The following is a 16,191-nucleotide window of genomic DNA, read 5'->3' as shown; positions in this document are numbered from 1 at the left end:
TAGTGACATACCTAGTGTAATGATTTATCTAGGCCTTCACATGATTTTCAGCAATTACAAGTTTTTAAAAATGTTCTTATATTTTTTTTGTGCTTTCACTGCTCCCTTATTTTTATAGGAAGTTCCTTCAATTGAGCCTCGATGCTCTTGAATGGAAATTGACGTAATATGCCATCGCTATTATTTTAATTCTTGTAATATGTAAGAGAATAGTGTCACAGAAATTTGATTACTTAGTCCTTTGCCATGCTGATTTCATTTTAAGTTGTTTTCAATTCTCATTGAGGATTGTATTGCAGTTGTTAAGGAAAACGTTAACGTCTGGGTTTTCTCTTCGTTGATTTTAATCTGTTATTGGCAAACGAGTCAGAGGCTTCTCCGATGAGCTGCTCTCTTCTCACTTTTCTTTCCTTTTCGTTGTGTCTTTTGATAAGAAAGGACGTGTTATCTGTATAAAGGCACGATATTTCACATTGTATGATTCTTCAAGTCAGAGGGTGTAGCAATTACAACACGGAACTAATAAATATTTAATATTTTGATTAAAGTAATATAACAACGCAACTCAAACCATGTACCGACAAACAAAAAAAATAAAGATTGTTAATTGATAAATTGATAATATCGAATTTTTTTACAAATTGTGTCACAGCTACAATTCATTGATATACAGCGTGTTATTGAAAGGTATGTACAAAATAAAATCGTTAGTTGGTCTCGAAGTATGGGTGGTAAAATTTAAAAAAAGTTCACATAAAAGCGTTCTCCTTTTAGAAATAAAAATGATTAAAATTTATGTGTAAATTCGTTATACGCCTCTGATAAAAAGGTCATCTTTCGTTTCTATAGCAACAAAAGAGTCTCTCATGTTGGAAAAAAAGATTTTCTTAAATTGAAGAATTCTGTAGCTTCTAAGAACATCATTTCGTACACACCTTTTAATTTTTACGATCAAAATAAAATTTAAACAAATCACAAAATTTCTGAAAATGGCCTCTATCTTGCTATAATACAACCTAACCTTCTTCCGAGGTATTCTGATGTATGAATCAATTATAGACAGTAGACACTTTGTATAATAAAAATGTAATTTAAATTAGAAAGGTTGTATTAATTACGTATTTGAATTTATGATTCGAAAATTGTTCCTACTTTCGTATTTTGCACACACGTTTTTCGAAAAAGCACTTGTGGACAGACATCCTCGATAATGTCAAGTAATCCTATTTGTGTTTTTAACAGCAACATTTCTTCCGTTTTCTCGTGAATTTTTTTCCTGGGATTTACGAAATTGTCTTACCTATGGCGTATACACTATCTGGGCACACAAAAGCATATGTTTTCTGTGACAATGTATTAAATAAACACAAGTATAAGTTGGTTATTAAAAAAAAAAACTATTCTGACCCATGGGATCCGACACAAAATTTTTGAAAATTTTGGCTGTACCTGTCATGAATTTTTCTTTATACCGGACCTCTAAGGCAGGAACTAATTAATTTAAGTTTACCTAAATTGTCCTTAAAAAAGAATACACTTTAATGTTTATAAGTAGTGGAAAAGATTGACTTTGTCATACAAGATGATTAAAAAATGACAGAGAAGCTTGATGGTATGCTGTTAAAAATGCTCTGAAAAATTTGAAAAAAATGGTTAAAAAATCCCTGCACTAAAACTTTGAAAATATAAAACTTCAAAATTAAAGAAATAACTTCATAATTCTGATTTGATTTAAAGAATGTCTAATAGGCAGCGAAATAATTAGTTATAATTATTTAATAATAATTTGCTAGAATACAATCCACAACGTTATTTTTACTTGACAGATGAAATTTTTACTGTCAATTAAATTAACAAATCAGAATGACGAAGTTAATTCTTCCGTTTTGAAACCTAATATTTTCAAAAATTTGGTTCAAGAATTTTTTTAACCATTTTTTGCAAGTTCTTAGGGTCTTCTTAATAACGTACCATCGAGCTTATCCGCCACTTTCGCTCACCCTGTAGAAATATGTTTAATTCGCACAGTCATTGAAGATTACTCAAATCCAAATCTATAATATTGTCTATGTTCTGAACCATTTAATACAAAAATAGTATTACTTCAAGAAATGATTGTGGCGTGTAACGAAACAGCTACTCATCATGTGGATTACGTTATTTCTTCAGAATATTTTACGATCTCTTTGACATCCATTTAACTATGCCTTTTTGGAAAACACATCAAAAAATGAAAATATCTGACGTCATTAAAAAATCAGTTTCTTCGAAAAATGTATCCTATGGAAATACGTGTGAGATGGACGAACGTTCTTGCAAGATTGCTGTTTAATTTTTTTTATTACTTTTTTACAAAAATTGTTACTTATTTAAGGTAAGAAATTTTCATTATTTTTGTATCTAGTTTCTTCTATTTAAGAAAAAAATCGTCATCACACTCAAATTGTGTGATAGGTCCTACAACGAAAGTAAATTAACCTCTTTGGTAGTTTTCGTCAAATATAAATATTTGTTCAGACTTTACGGATGCGCTGTACATTCGACACAGTATTAATTAATATTTGAATTTTTATCTTCGTGGAGCCCATGAAATTTATCATTTTTTTTCATTTTTATACGTCAACACTGCACCGCTTCAGGTCGATAATAATAATTAATTGTACACAGACTTTAAAATTCTGAATTATTGGAATAATACGTAATTTAAAATTGTATTTGGTTCAAAATTGTTATTATTTCTTATTGTAAATCAATAAAAAAATTGTTTCTAAGAATTTAAAACATTCAGATGGCATTTTATTAAAATATAATTTAACTCTTATCATAAATTATATATCAGTCAGTTTTTTATTCATTAAAAAGTAAAAAGTAAAATACCTGATGCAGAACTGAAAAAATTGGGCGAACGTTGTTCCGACAGAACTTCCCTCGCTCTTGAAGTACAATGAAACATATCCAACATTTTCGAATGGACGCTGTTTAGTAAACTTTTCTACCTGTACATGTTTCGATTAGTGCCTAATAGATTCATTCGCATTCGTGCTGGCGTGTTGAGCAGTTCACTTAAGTTTATGTTTCCGCCTGTTATTGTTTGCGATTTAAAAAAATAAACTTAAAAACCATCCCCTTTTGAAGTGTGCATGTTACGCTACTAACTGACAGTCCATTGTCAGATTCTGATGACTGACCATGTTGAGCTTAAAATAATTCATCTCTAACAACCCTTGTCCTCCAACACTAGGTAATAGCAATCTGAGGCTCAACTGTTTATTTATGTTTATACATCGAAAGAATGTCACGTAGAAATTAGTTTGAATTGAATGAGTTTGTCTTCTCAAAATAGGACTAAAATTATTAATTAAATCACAATCGAACAAATGTTCTGAATATTATAATTCTTATTTTATCATAATTATACATAGACGTGCGTATTCTTCATATTTTCGAGAAAATGGGGTGACTCGTTCTTAATTAAACCAATAAAAAATTTGTGACGACGTCCTCAGCATGGATAATACTAGATGACAGCACAAAAGACAAATAGTCATAGCGTATTACCAGTGCAAGAAAAAACAAGGACACGTACATCAACTTGGATTGGCGCAGTGATGTAATACTAAAAATAACAGTATTGAATTCCCAAAATTTTCTGAGAAAATGGAGTTCCTGATTTAATCAATAAAATAAATTGACTCATTCATTCATTTTTTTGGGTCACTTGTTTAAACAACTCCAAAAAATATGAATGCAGTGATAAATCACAAGTAAAAACTCATCATATTTTACACATTTTGGGTAGCATTTATTTGGCCAAATTTTGAGAAGACGTCATCAATTTTTTGGAAGGAATAAACAGATATATTTTGATTAATAATTTACCATGCTCACAGTAACATCTCCAAAATTTCAAAGCATTCGGTTTTGCAGTTCTTGATCAATCAAATGGATAAAATAAATTCACGCATTGATTAATTTTTTTTTAGTCACCCTGCATAAGCAAATCCACAAAATGTGAATGGAATGATAAATCACTAGTATAGACTCATCATATTTTGGACATTTTAGATAGGATTTATTCGGCAAAATGAGCTGATGTCATCAATTTTTTAGAGGAGATAAGCAAATATATTTTGATTAAAAATTTATCATGTTTATCATCTGCAACATTTCAAAGCATTCGGTTTGGCAGATTCAAGATTAAATTGCAAAATATTGTTTTATAATTTTGATTTTTTTTTTCAAAAATCTGGACGTTTTGGGTAAAAACTCAACACGGCTTCATAAACTACATATGCAATACGGTTTCATAGACTGCATGTGTAGGACTAGGTTCTTTTATACAATTTAAAACCTGTTTACTATGTACAATTTTGAAGTGGCGTCATCACATTATTGGTGGGGATGATTAGACAAATTTTGATTAGCGTTTTAACATCTACATGATATTCTTTATATAAATACAAAATTTGACAACAATCGGCCCAGTACTTTCGGAGATTATCTGTCTAATAAAAATCCGGGACGGCAGACGGACAGACAGACGGATAGACGGACAGACGGACAGACAGACGGAAACGGGAGACCTATTTCTTCGTACTGTAGGGGTCATGAAAGGTCGAGAAAACGTAAAAGTAGAGAGTCGGTCGATTACAATACTTCCTTTGCTTACGCTCAGGAAGTAAGAAGAAGTACGAAATTTGTCTGTGACTTAAATAAAGTTGGTTATTAGCTGCCAAGAATAAGGTTTTACAATTTCAGTAATTACCTCTCTTTGAAGTTCGCATTCCCATGATATTTTCCGATATTTGTTAACTTAATACACTTTACATATTTTTGTTACAAGAGCTCGCTCTTTTTCAAAGGTCGTAAACTTACTAGAGGTCGTCAGAAATCTTTTCCAAGAATAATTAAGGTGAAATATTGCGCAACTTGGTTAATATTTGTCCTTTTGATGTTACGTGGATTGAAGGCAGTTCTTGTTACGAGTTGTTGGTTAAGTTTAAAGCAATTTGAAGTAGGTATTAAGTACGTACTTGCTTTTGCCAGTTCATCGAGTATCTGGTATTGGGGGAAGGTGGGACAGGAAGTGATACTTAAATTTCACACTAATTAAAAGTAGTCGTCTAATCTAAATAATGTTTGATGTTTAGTTTAGCTTGCCGATTTATTTGTTCTAGGTCTTGCGATATATACTGGTCTTTCGAAAATAGTTCCGGCTCAAAAAATGTGTTTTTCTTTCCTACATCTAATACTTAGCTGATTAATTAGTCACAAATAATTTTAATGAATTCTAAGAAAGTTTTTTTTTCTCTTCTTGTGGTGTAAATTAACTTTTATGTCCAATGCCTAATGTATCTGAAGCGGCACAATCTAATTTACGTCCTTATTTATAATTATTCTGTTTCAATTATGAAATACTGGTGACATTTGGCTTTGGCTTAGTAGCCCATCTTTTTCCATGTTTCCCTAATTTTTCATTTTTTGATACATCGTGTATATTTATAAGTTTTACCAATTCCAGGATAGTTACTAATTATTACACTCAAATGTCAGCATAACTGGCAGAGTGGAAAACTATACGTGCAGCCCCGTCGTCCTTATTTAATTACATTATAGACAATTTAAAGGTTTGTTACTCAATGATTCTATTAGTGAACACGGGTTGTTCAAATCACCACTATTTGCACGCAATTTAATGCGCAGCAACACAGCAACCAATTGCAAATTGTATCACTTACCTTATTGAAGCTTCAGAACTAGTGTTGGAATAATCAGAATTCCTGCGTAGACTTACCGTATTCCAATAATTTTTTACTCGACAGTGAAATTTTTAATGGCACTATGAATTGGTAAGATACGATAAACAATAAATAAACGAGGTAATAGTTTTTTTTAAGTTACCTTAAATAAAACTGAAAGAATATTTACGATCTTTTAACAACTAATCGGAAGTTAGTTCAAACACAAGCATTTTATACACATTTGCTAAGTGATTTAACTGATGCACTATCGATTAGTTGATGGCTGATTGTATTACACTATGTGATCTATTTCTTGTCAAGTCTACTCATCTGAGAAAACTTGTGAAAAAATCTATAATCGGTTTGATTAGTGCATGAATAAATAAATGCCCGGTAATTTTCCTAGGATTATCATGGAAACTGTGTCACAAATTGTTCCGAGAAACTCAACATATCCTATTAATTAACTTTTTAACTTGTGTCGTGGGTTCAAATAAATGGAATTACAGATTACATTCATTCCTGTTTTAAATATTTGCCCCCAACCTTCAGCAGACACGGGTGTTGCTTCTAAGAGAATAAGAGACGTTCTGTAGATATCCAAGGAAAAAGAGAGACATATGATACAACTTTTATTAGTTTGTATTTATTTCTCATGTTTGTCTTATTTTTATCTATAATGTTAAAATAAAAGACTTTCGGCAGATGTGATGATTTATTAAACTAAAATCATGTTCCTAAACAAAAATGAAGTGAACAACAAGAAATTATCATTAACACTAATAGAGTTACATTAACATTGTTAGAATTGTGTTTGTCTTTTTGTTTATAAAGCTTATGAATGTATGAAGGAAAGACTGTTTTAAATCAGTTTACTACAATCTTACAAAGTCCTAGCTCCGAAGTTTAGAACAAACGCTTTATACTTTCAGATAAATAGAAATGTCATTTTTTATACATACAGTCAACATTTTGTTGAATCAGTGAAACTCCCAAGTACGAGTCCATAGGTTGAACACAGTAGAAATCCATTACAGGTAGTTTCTTAATTCTAACTTACACAAAATCAGTGAATAGCAAAGGTAACAAAGCTTCGACTGGTCACAGTTTTTACATATTTACAAAAATCACAATAAGCATCAGTGAGAACGTGAAGATTAAATAACCCCTTATCAATAAGTGTTTTTATTGCAAAGTTGTGTGGTCCTGTGATACACTTATACTGATAGCCGGAACAAGCGTTGCGTTGTCCCATCAAGCCTTTTATGTACAGAGTACTGCAATGTGCGTTTATTGCCGAACTCGTAGAAGCTATGGTACAGATGAGTGTATAAAAAGGAAATTATTGCTAGGTGATCCCGGCTTTATTAGGATATGTCGGAACTGAGTCCGATATCCTTCAAGCCGGCCTCGATGTGTTGAGTGAGCGGTGCGTCCTCCGCCACCGATTCGTGTTTGTATCCTGTTAGGAAGTGGCAGGTTCCCGGTATGTTTCTGGGAAAGTCTTTGGGGAGACAGCTTCGGTCACGCGCCTCGAAACTGAACCCTTCGGTCATCACCAGTCTCCTGAAATTCGCTATTTTAGCTGGAATTGAGTAGGTGGCCAGGGCCGTTTTTACGAATTTGCTGCCGATAGGTATAACAAAATGATCCTCCCCCTCTTCCAATGTTAATACTAAATACATTTTAAATTATAAACCTATTTTGATTACGAAAAAGTATGGCCTTATTTAAAGAAAATCTTGAAAAAAGTAATAATAATGACAAAAAGAGTAAATCGGATGACCTAAATTACAACGTCGTCGTCTCTTTTTTTATACTATCGAATATTCTTCTTATATATTTTTTAAAGTTTCACGTTCTAAAAAGAGGATGATAGTAATAATTGGCTTGATTCCAAAATTTTTCCTGTCGCTTTTGAACTTTCCCTCTATTATAGTATTCGATGTTTTATGCAAGACGGATACTACAAAAAATACGTGAAACCTCACTGCCAAGCACACATCTCCTGTTGGCTGAAATTTAAATCACACACGAAAAACCATGGCGTCAGATCTCATAATTACCCCCAGTCAAATTTTACACTGTCGGCCCACGCTTCTCCGAAGTAAATACGTTCCTGTAAATAACTTCTGAATACTCACTCGTATGTGGTAGGACTGACGTTTATCCTGAGGGGTTCACTACCAGATTCGAATTTATTCGCGATCGTGACATTGTGGCCAAACATGCAGTAGCGCGGCATTTTTACGCCGACAACCCCTGCTAGAACTGAACCAGTGTGTAGACCTATTCGCATCTGGAATGAAAAAAGTAAATCAGGAAAAAACACATGGAGCATTGTATCGTATTTTAAATCGGACAAGAGGGTGTTCTCTGTGCTTTTATACTCTGTGACAAAAAAGAACTACACGTAACTATAAACTTGCATGAAATGCAGGTTCAGCGCAATGGTGAGCACACTGTTAGAATTTGGTGGAAAAATTTACAGTCAAAAAAATTTGATTCATCACGGTTCGGTATTTAATATGGTGTTATTATGAAAATAGTTCTCATCTCTTTGTTGTTGAAAGTTGTGGTTGTGGCTTTGCACCAGCATGCTTTATTTTAGAATTATTTAGACAGAATATTCCAAACGATAAAGGGATTAATCTAATTACTTCATAATATTATTTAAGATATACTCCATCTACTTGTCTTGAAGTTCTGGGAACACAGAGTATTGTCATTAGTTTAAGGTCAGGTTTTCATAAATTGTTTTATTACATTTGGTGAAAATTTTGTGAAATATAACACTTTTTGAACATAAAAGATTTTATTGTTTTAAATGAACTTAAATTGAGGGATTGTACGCAAGATGGTAACTTGAAGGAGCAGAATATTATATCTAATTCCTCTTAGGTGTAATCAGTTTACCAAGTTCTCTAAGATATATAGGGCGCCGCATTCAACTTAAGGAATTAACAAGGAGAATTAGTTTTTATTTTATAATATCTTCCTAGACTAAGCTATTATTGAACAATGTACTTGTGGAGGAAAATGAGGGCTATTGGCCAGTATTTTTTTTAGATCTTTGCATCGCGCTCATTCACTGTAAAAAGACTTTAAAAATCGTTTTTTAAAATTCGCGCTTGGCGCGATTTGTCTCAAAACGTTTCGTCTCAGTAGCATGGAAAATCGAAATGTCAAAGTGAATTTTCGGTTCTCACCCGTAGTTCTCACTCAGAAATCATCCAAGGACGCGATCGTCGAACTGAGACGGAAACTTTTGGGACAAAGCGGACCGAGCGTAATTTCAAAATATGGTTTTTTAAAATTTTTTACAGTGAATAATGCAACGATTTCAAAAAAACGGGCCAATAGTCCTCGTTTGTCTCCACAAATGCATCGCTCAATAATAAATTTAAAGTGATCTGAGGAGATATTATAAAATAAAAACCAGTTCTCCAAGTAATTCCCTATGTCCAATCTACATGTTGGATGCGACACCCTTTATGGGATAAAGGCAATAAAGGCATTTGTCTACATATAATGTTCTTGTAAGTGAATTTTAAACTCAGACAAAAAATAGTGGCAGTTATGAGATTCGCTTGACAGTGCCTAATTAATGCAAAAATTTTAAAATTTTATTTTTTTTTAGATTATCTTGTTATTTTTTCCACTTTGGTCCCTAATTCGTAATTATTAAATCAAATACAGAGATTCTAGAACAAAAATCGACAAAAAGAACAAACTAATAATGCTTTGGAACCAAATTGCAAGAAACCAAAAAATTACATCGTATTTGATAATGCTTTAAACGTGGCTTAGGTAGAATTAATGACGTGTATTGCCTCCTCGAGCATTGATAACAGCTCGCATAGTGTTAATCAAATTTCTAACTACTTCTTGATCAATTTCTTGCCACTCTTGCGTCAATCTAAGTGTTAGCTCTGGAAGGGTGGTAAGAGGGTGCTGTAAAGCTTTAATTCTTTTTCCCACTATGTCCCATAAATGCTCGATGGGATTGAGGTCCGGACTTCGTGCAGGCGAGTTCATACGTACGATTTCCACTTGTGCAAAATAAAATTTTAAAATTTTGCGTTAATTTTGCGGGGCACTGTACTTCTAGAAATTTGACTGAACGCGGATTGTGAACATTTGAAATATAGGTAATTCTTTAAGAAAAGGAATTTATTTTTGTTGTTAGGGAAGCGGAACAACTCACAATTAAGAAAACAACCGTAATAGCACGAGAAAAAGGGGACTTGAAAGACACGCGAAGTGGCTATTCGTGGCCCCAGCAGTAACTCTGAGAGTCTTAGATGCCTAGAATCCGCGCCTAGGAGCCCTTACTTTGGGTCATCTCTAGAACAGAACAAATTGGGCCTAACACAACCCGGCTCGTTGTTGGGCTACTCATAGCAACCCTGAGGGTAAGAAATTTCAGAGTTTTCCATGTCTTCCGGCAATAATAAGGTAGTTGCATAGACAGGAAGACGGAAATGCAGAAAATCATAGTCACGGACCTGATGATTAAGGACCGGCTGTACCTTAATTTGCACCATACCTAGTCTCGCAACCTCGGCTTTCTTCGGCAGGCAGGCGAACACCTGGGGTGTGGATATTGGGTTTAGTCAGGAACCCTGGATACTTATCCAAATGGGTACAGGTCTTCCGTTGGAAAAGCTGTGCTTTAGGGCTCCAGTGGTTACCCGTGTAAATATCATAAGCGGTGGAACGCCGAGAACACTGATGCTGTGCTCGGTTTTTCGCCCGTCTGAGTCATCTATGCTGCTACCCTCAGCTGAGCTGATAGTGGTAATAGACTTTAGAAGGCTGGGGGATGAACTCTCATCGTAGGATGCGATGGGAACTCACACCACACAGTGTGGGTGTGTTCTGATGTCACTTCCAGAGGGGAGGTTCTTCTGAATTACCTTGGTACAACGGGTTTGAACATTCTGAACCGTGAAAATGCACCTACTTTCGTCACTAAGGCGACACAAGAGGTTATCGACATCACTTTCAGCGCAATAGGATTGGCTCATGAAATCAAATACTGGCATGTATCGAGAACGCTGGGTTCATCGGATCATCGATAGATCCGATTTAGTATTCATAAGAACAAATAGTTTGAATGGGAGCATCAAGATCCAAATGTGACAAATTGGGATTTCTATAAGGAGGTTCTTGCGAAAAGGTTTTGGGGTTGCCAAATAGAAACCAATATGTAAAAGAAACGGAAGAAATGGCCGCTTTCATACATGAAGCAAGCCATTGTTGAATCTTACAAAGAAAGTTGCTTAACACGCACCCTTCGTAGGATTGTGCTCTATGAGGGAACTCCCACATCAGTAGGTTGAAACAAATTCCAAGAAAGCTCTGGAATAGGGTCTGACTTGACAATTCATCCAATTTTTGGGAACTGTATGAGAGGGTTCAAAAAGAATTCAAATCTGCAATTCGACGCAGGAAAACAGACAGTCGGAAGGACTTCTGTGGAAAACGAGAACACAATTTTCTACAAGCGATTTACGTCAAAAATGGTCACCAGGTCACCCCAGAGTAGTTGCAATGGGAAATAAATTCTCTTGGTCCATTTAAATTAGCCGGCATGGGTGAAATTTTTCCAACTCTCTTACAAAAGGAACTAGGATCTCTTATTAAACCGTTGTTGTATCTTTTCAGAGCAGAGGGAAGCAAAATCTGCATAGAATTTTAGATTAATTAGTCTAACATCGTTTCACCTGAAGGCGAGGAAAAAGGTATGTTCGAGAGGACTTGCTCGGTAGTATGATCCTGCACCCAAACCAACATGCTTACCAAATGGGAAATCTACTGAGTTACGAGATTTAATAGTGATGGAGTTGAATCACAATAAAATACTTGCTATACAGGGTTATCCACAGAGGGGATTATCCAAAGGGGGAGTTATCTTCGCTTTATGGAAGTTGGTAGTAGATGACTTGACCTGCCAATTAAACGAAATTGGAGTATATGCTCAAGGAAGTGGTAATGATAAAGAGCTCATGCAGAGGACACTTAGACTCATTGAAAATGGTGTCAATTAAATAGTTTGTTTGTTAATTGAGACAAAAGAGTTATGTCATTTATGCAAGAAGGTGTTAGGATTATTATGCGGGCCCTACACTCTTTGAAGAACACTATGGGTACCAAATATGTAGGTTTGGACTCAAGGCTTTCATGGAGGACTCACTGGAAAAAGCAGACAAAGAGAACTAGGGCAGGACTTGGGCGTGCAGAATAGTCTTGGTGTGATAAGGCCCATGATTCTCTACGATGCAGTTATCTAGCGGGGCTCGATGATGAAAGTTTGGGCTAAAATTCTTTTGGCTCGAACACAATGTTTGATCTGCGGTAAACTGAGAACCACACCAACGGGTGCGATGGAAATGCTGGTCGGGTTGTCTCCTTTTCCCTGTTCGGTGATGCAGGCGGTTAGGTTGAGATTCGTGAAAATGCTCAGCTTTGGTCAGCGGAAAAACACGACAACGAAAATAGGCCATGGTACCATTGTAGGAAGGCTAATGGAGATTAATTCCATCTTCAGGGTGAAGGATACTATCAAAATTACCGTTGAAAATTCCCGTTGTAATGACAGATCACTCACTAAGTGCTGATACTCCACGAAAAGAGTACAAGGAACATATCGAAGTCATGACCCAAGGGGGCTGAATTACTCTACTATGCGGATGGTTCAGTCTCCAGTAAGGGATTAGGCTCCGGTGTATATTCAAGCAAGGCAAATGTCAATATCTCGGTATCACTGGATACGCTTACCATTTTGTCTTTCAAGCAGAAATCTTTGCTTTGATTGAATGTGTGAAAGATGTATTCAAAGGGCTCTCTAGAAGACGAATCTGCATTTTCAATCTAACAGGCACACATCAAATATAGGATTTTGTTTAGTACAACAAAAAGGTTGTGGACAGTAACCACCTGGACACCTGGACAATAAAGGAAAAGAAAAAGCCAATGCTCTGGCAAGTCAGGGCTCTGAGAGGAGTTTTGTAGGGCAGAACCGATTGCACCAATTTCTAACAGCGCCCAAAAGACTACGCTATCTTCAAGAATGGCGGACCTTGAACCTGCGTCACGCAAGGCTGTTCATAGAAGGACCTGATGAGAAACGAAGCTAAGAGCTATTGAGATTCTCCGGGCACAGTTCCCTAAACATACCCATGTGCACTATCGGCTCGGCTTCCGATAACACATCCAGACTGTGCTTAGAGGACGATGAGACCTCCCATCACATTCTATGTTTCTGCCCGACACTTGCTGGCATGACGAAAGATAATAATAATCTAATAATATCCAACTCCCGGAAGCAATAGCACCAAACGCTTTTAACATTTTCTTCAGTAATTACGTACAAGAAATTATTCAAAACCTGCCCCAGCAGAAGAACCAACCACTTCCGTTATTAAATAAACTAAAATTAAATCTCTGTTCGTCAGTATACTTATTCCGCCCACTAGTTGAGGATGATGTACGAATCATAATAGTCTACATTCTAAGAGAACTGAAGACGTATACTATATTAATCCTTTACCCTTAAAACATTGTTTTCCATACATTATAAATCCATTAACCGAAATTTCGAATGTTTAATAGAAGAGATTTTTCCAAAATCAAAGAAACGTTGTTACGCTGCGTTTAAATGTCTCAACCACGATGTTCTGATCCAAAAACTTGAATATTACGGAATCAAAGGAAATTGTCCTAATAGTTTCAGGTCATATATATCATATATAGATGTCAAAAAGTAGTAATTGACGGAGATCGCTAAAGTCTCTATTCATAGAGGAATCCCTCAAGGATCTATATTAGGGCCACTACTGTTCCCAATTTATATTAATGAGCTGCCATAAAACGTGCTTAAGAAATCTCTGACATTAATCTATGCAGACGGCACAACTTTTGCCATTAATGACGAAAGCCTGGAAAACTTGAAACAAAATGTCTCTCAAACCTTAGACAAAGCCATTGCTTGGTTTGACGCAAATATGTAGATTGGCCCCCAACGTCACTAAAAGGAAAATTTTAAAATTTGACCACCAAATGGTTAACAATAATCAGTCGATAAACTTCTTGATCACATCCGTTCTAATTTATGGGAGAAATTTCTTTTCAGTTTTCAGTCGTATATATATAAATTTGAATATACATATTTACTCAACAAAATAAGCACATGCTTTTTTGACGTATTAGTCTATATTTTTTTTATAATAAAACGAAAAAAAGACATTTTAGCAATTGCTGTGCACATATTCAGGTAGAGCAGAAATAAGTAAATGTCTCAGCGATTTTTTTAAATTCTCGAATTGGTAGAAATAAGTTATGACGCCACGTGTAGATAGTGCTACAAGTTGAATTCTATAATGAATAATATATATGACGTAAAGTCGTCTTCTCTTTGGTGTTAATTTTAGACAATTTTCTGCGCTTTTTATAAAAAGTTAGCATTTTATAACAACGAATATGAAAAAAAATTGTGTAACGATAATAAACATCTAAACAAGGACAAAGTATCATCCAAAAACGTGAAATTCAACAAAAAAGGTAATGAGCGATCTGGTGGAAAATGTGATAGCTAAAGCAAAAATAAAAAAACAGTGTAAAAGTTTTTTCATAGAAAGTATTTTTACAGTGTCTGTTTTATCGAGAAAGTTCAGAAACTATAAACTGGAAAAAGAACCATTTTTATAAATAAAAGTGCAAATCTTGCACGCCCTATTAGTCAAACAATTTTGGTATCTGCCTTAATTTTCTTTAATATGTTCAAGCATCTGAAAGTCCAACTATACTCTTATTACCAAAAAATATTTCAAGTTGGACATTTAGGTGATAGCACTATAGGTGATTCTTTAAGTTATTAATTTTGTCACTGTTTTGCCAATCAATTTAGTTATAAGATGCAAGGTAATAAATTAATGTAAAGTTCTCCAGGTTCGTATCGTTACATGAAACAAATATACGGGACGCCTAGGGCGCCATAGTGTACGGGGTATTGTCGAGGGGTTCTGCAGTAGGAAACCTTTAACAAAATGTGAGGAGTAAGTATATAATATAAATTTAGTCGTGCTAGTCATTCTATAAATAAGGGAGAGATGTAAATCTTAGAGTCTAAATAGTGTGGAGAGTGGTATTCAAGTACAATGTATTTTAAATTTGTTAAATTTGGATTTCGACTATTTCTGAGAGTCCACGTTAAAATTCCTTCCGTAGTAGCACTATTTTGTTATTACAGCATTAAACATTAAATGATGAAAAACAAATTGAAAGATATCGAAAAATGTCTTATAATGTATAGTATTTGAACTATCGAACCATCCATTCGCAAATACAAACCATAGTCATTATGTGAACGGGGTGGGGATATGTCTACACATTGTAATAATTTAACACCCCAATATCTATTTTATGGTGGCAAGCAAATCGAGGGCGGAAGAAGCCGCGCGCACTTACCCTTATCGGTTGTCCTTGATGTGTCTGATGATGCGAACAAGTGTCGATCATTTTTAAGGCCATCCAGGCTATTTGGAGGGCGTGGGTGTCTGTCTCCTTGTGTAAACCTCCCGCTACGCAGTAAGCATCTCCTATTGTTTCCACCTGCAAAAGTTGACTTAATTTTAGTAAAACTTTTTCGGTTTCGGGCGAACTGGGATACAATAATTAATGGAGCAGTGTAGATTTACGTTACAGATAACCGGTGAAATTCGCACCGAAAGGGATGCTTGGACTTCCAACAATGGTATTCTGTTTATTTAACGATCGTTGCTTGCAATGTACAGATAAATTCGAAATGGGAATTTTCAACTCTCTACGTGTAAGTGCATTCTGGTGAGATGGGTAAATGCAGCGGCAGCACTGTATCTAGCTCGGAAATAGAAAAACTTTGTAATGGAATGTTACGTTGGGTTATTCCCAGATGTTTCATTACAACGAACTAATTTAAAGAATCATTATATATTGAAGTTGACTGCATATGTGGTGGTAGTTTCTGTTAGCAGTTAGAAGTTTTCCAAGAGCAAAATTTAATTTATGAGTGAAGTGGGATTTTTTGCTATTCTGGGTAGTAATTATTAATTTTGCCTTTCAAACGAAGTGGAATAAGGTTCAAAGAAAGTTTAATTTAAGTGAATACTTTAAGAGTAATATGCTAGACGCTTAAGAATAAACGAGGTTCATTTTTTAGAACAAATGTAATTTAAGAATGATCAAATCCGGTCAAATTATCCACTCATAAATTAAATTGGAAAACATGGTTGGTTTCACCGGAAGTAAAATCTACTTTTTTAAATCTCTACTGGGGAAAATATTGTGTCCTGGATACATCGTCATGAAATTTACAGTAGTTTACCTGTTACAAAATTTTTCAACACTGTCGAAATAAATCCGCTTTTCCGCTAACGTTGATGTGCAATACATGTATTATTTCAGGTTA

General features: G+C 34.9%; 1 protein-coding gene across 2 annotated transcripts in view; it reads right to left on the bottom strand.

The window, feature by feature from the left end:
- Positions 1–6,448: 6,448 nt before the first annotated feature.
- LOC135122457 (head-specific guanylate cyclase) overlaps positions 6,449–16,191 on the bottom strand; it is a 207,398-nt gene continuing 197,655 nt past the window's right edge. For both annotated transcript variants that reach the window (XM_064046644.1, XM_064046652.1), the window contains exons 9-11: positions 15,213–15,356; positions 7,886–8,040; positions 6,449–7,307 (exon numbers count right to left, since the gene is read on the bottom strand). In XM_064046644.1, the coding sequence (XP_063902714.1) occupies positions 7,109–7,307; positions 7,886–8,040; positions 15,213–15,356 (498 nt within the window). In that variant the 3' untranslated portion in view covers positions 6,449–7,108. The remainder of the gene's footprint in view (positions 7,308–7,885; positions 8,041–15,212; positions 15,357–16,191) is intronic.

This window comes from Zophobas morio, unplaced genomic scaffold, assembly GCF_036711695.1.
Source record: "Zophobas morio isolate AGI-343-1 ecotype UQ-CSIRO unplaced genomic scaffold, CSIRO_AGI_Zmor_V1 ptg000002l, whole genome shotgun sequence".
Lineage (NCBI taxonomy): Eukaryota > Metazoa > Arthropoda > Insecta > Coleoptera > Tenebrionidae > Zophobas > Zophobas morio.
Note: the sequence above shows the minus strand (reverse complement) of the source record. Positions and strands in the feature narration are given on the sequence as shown.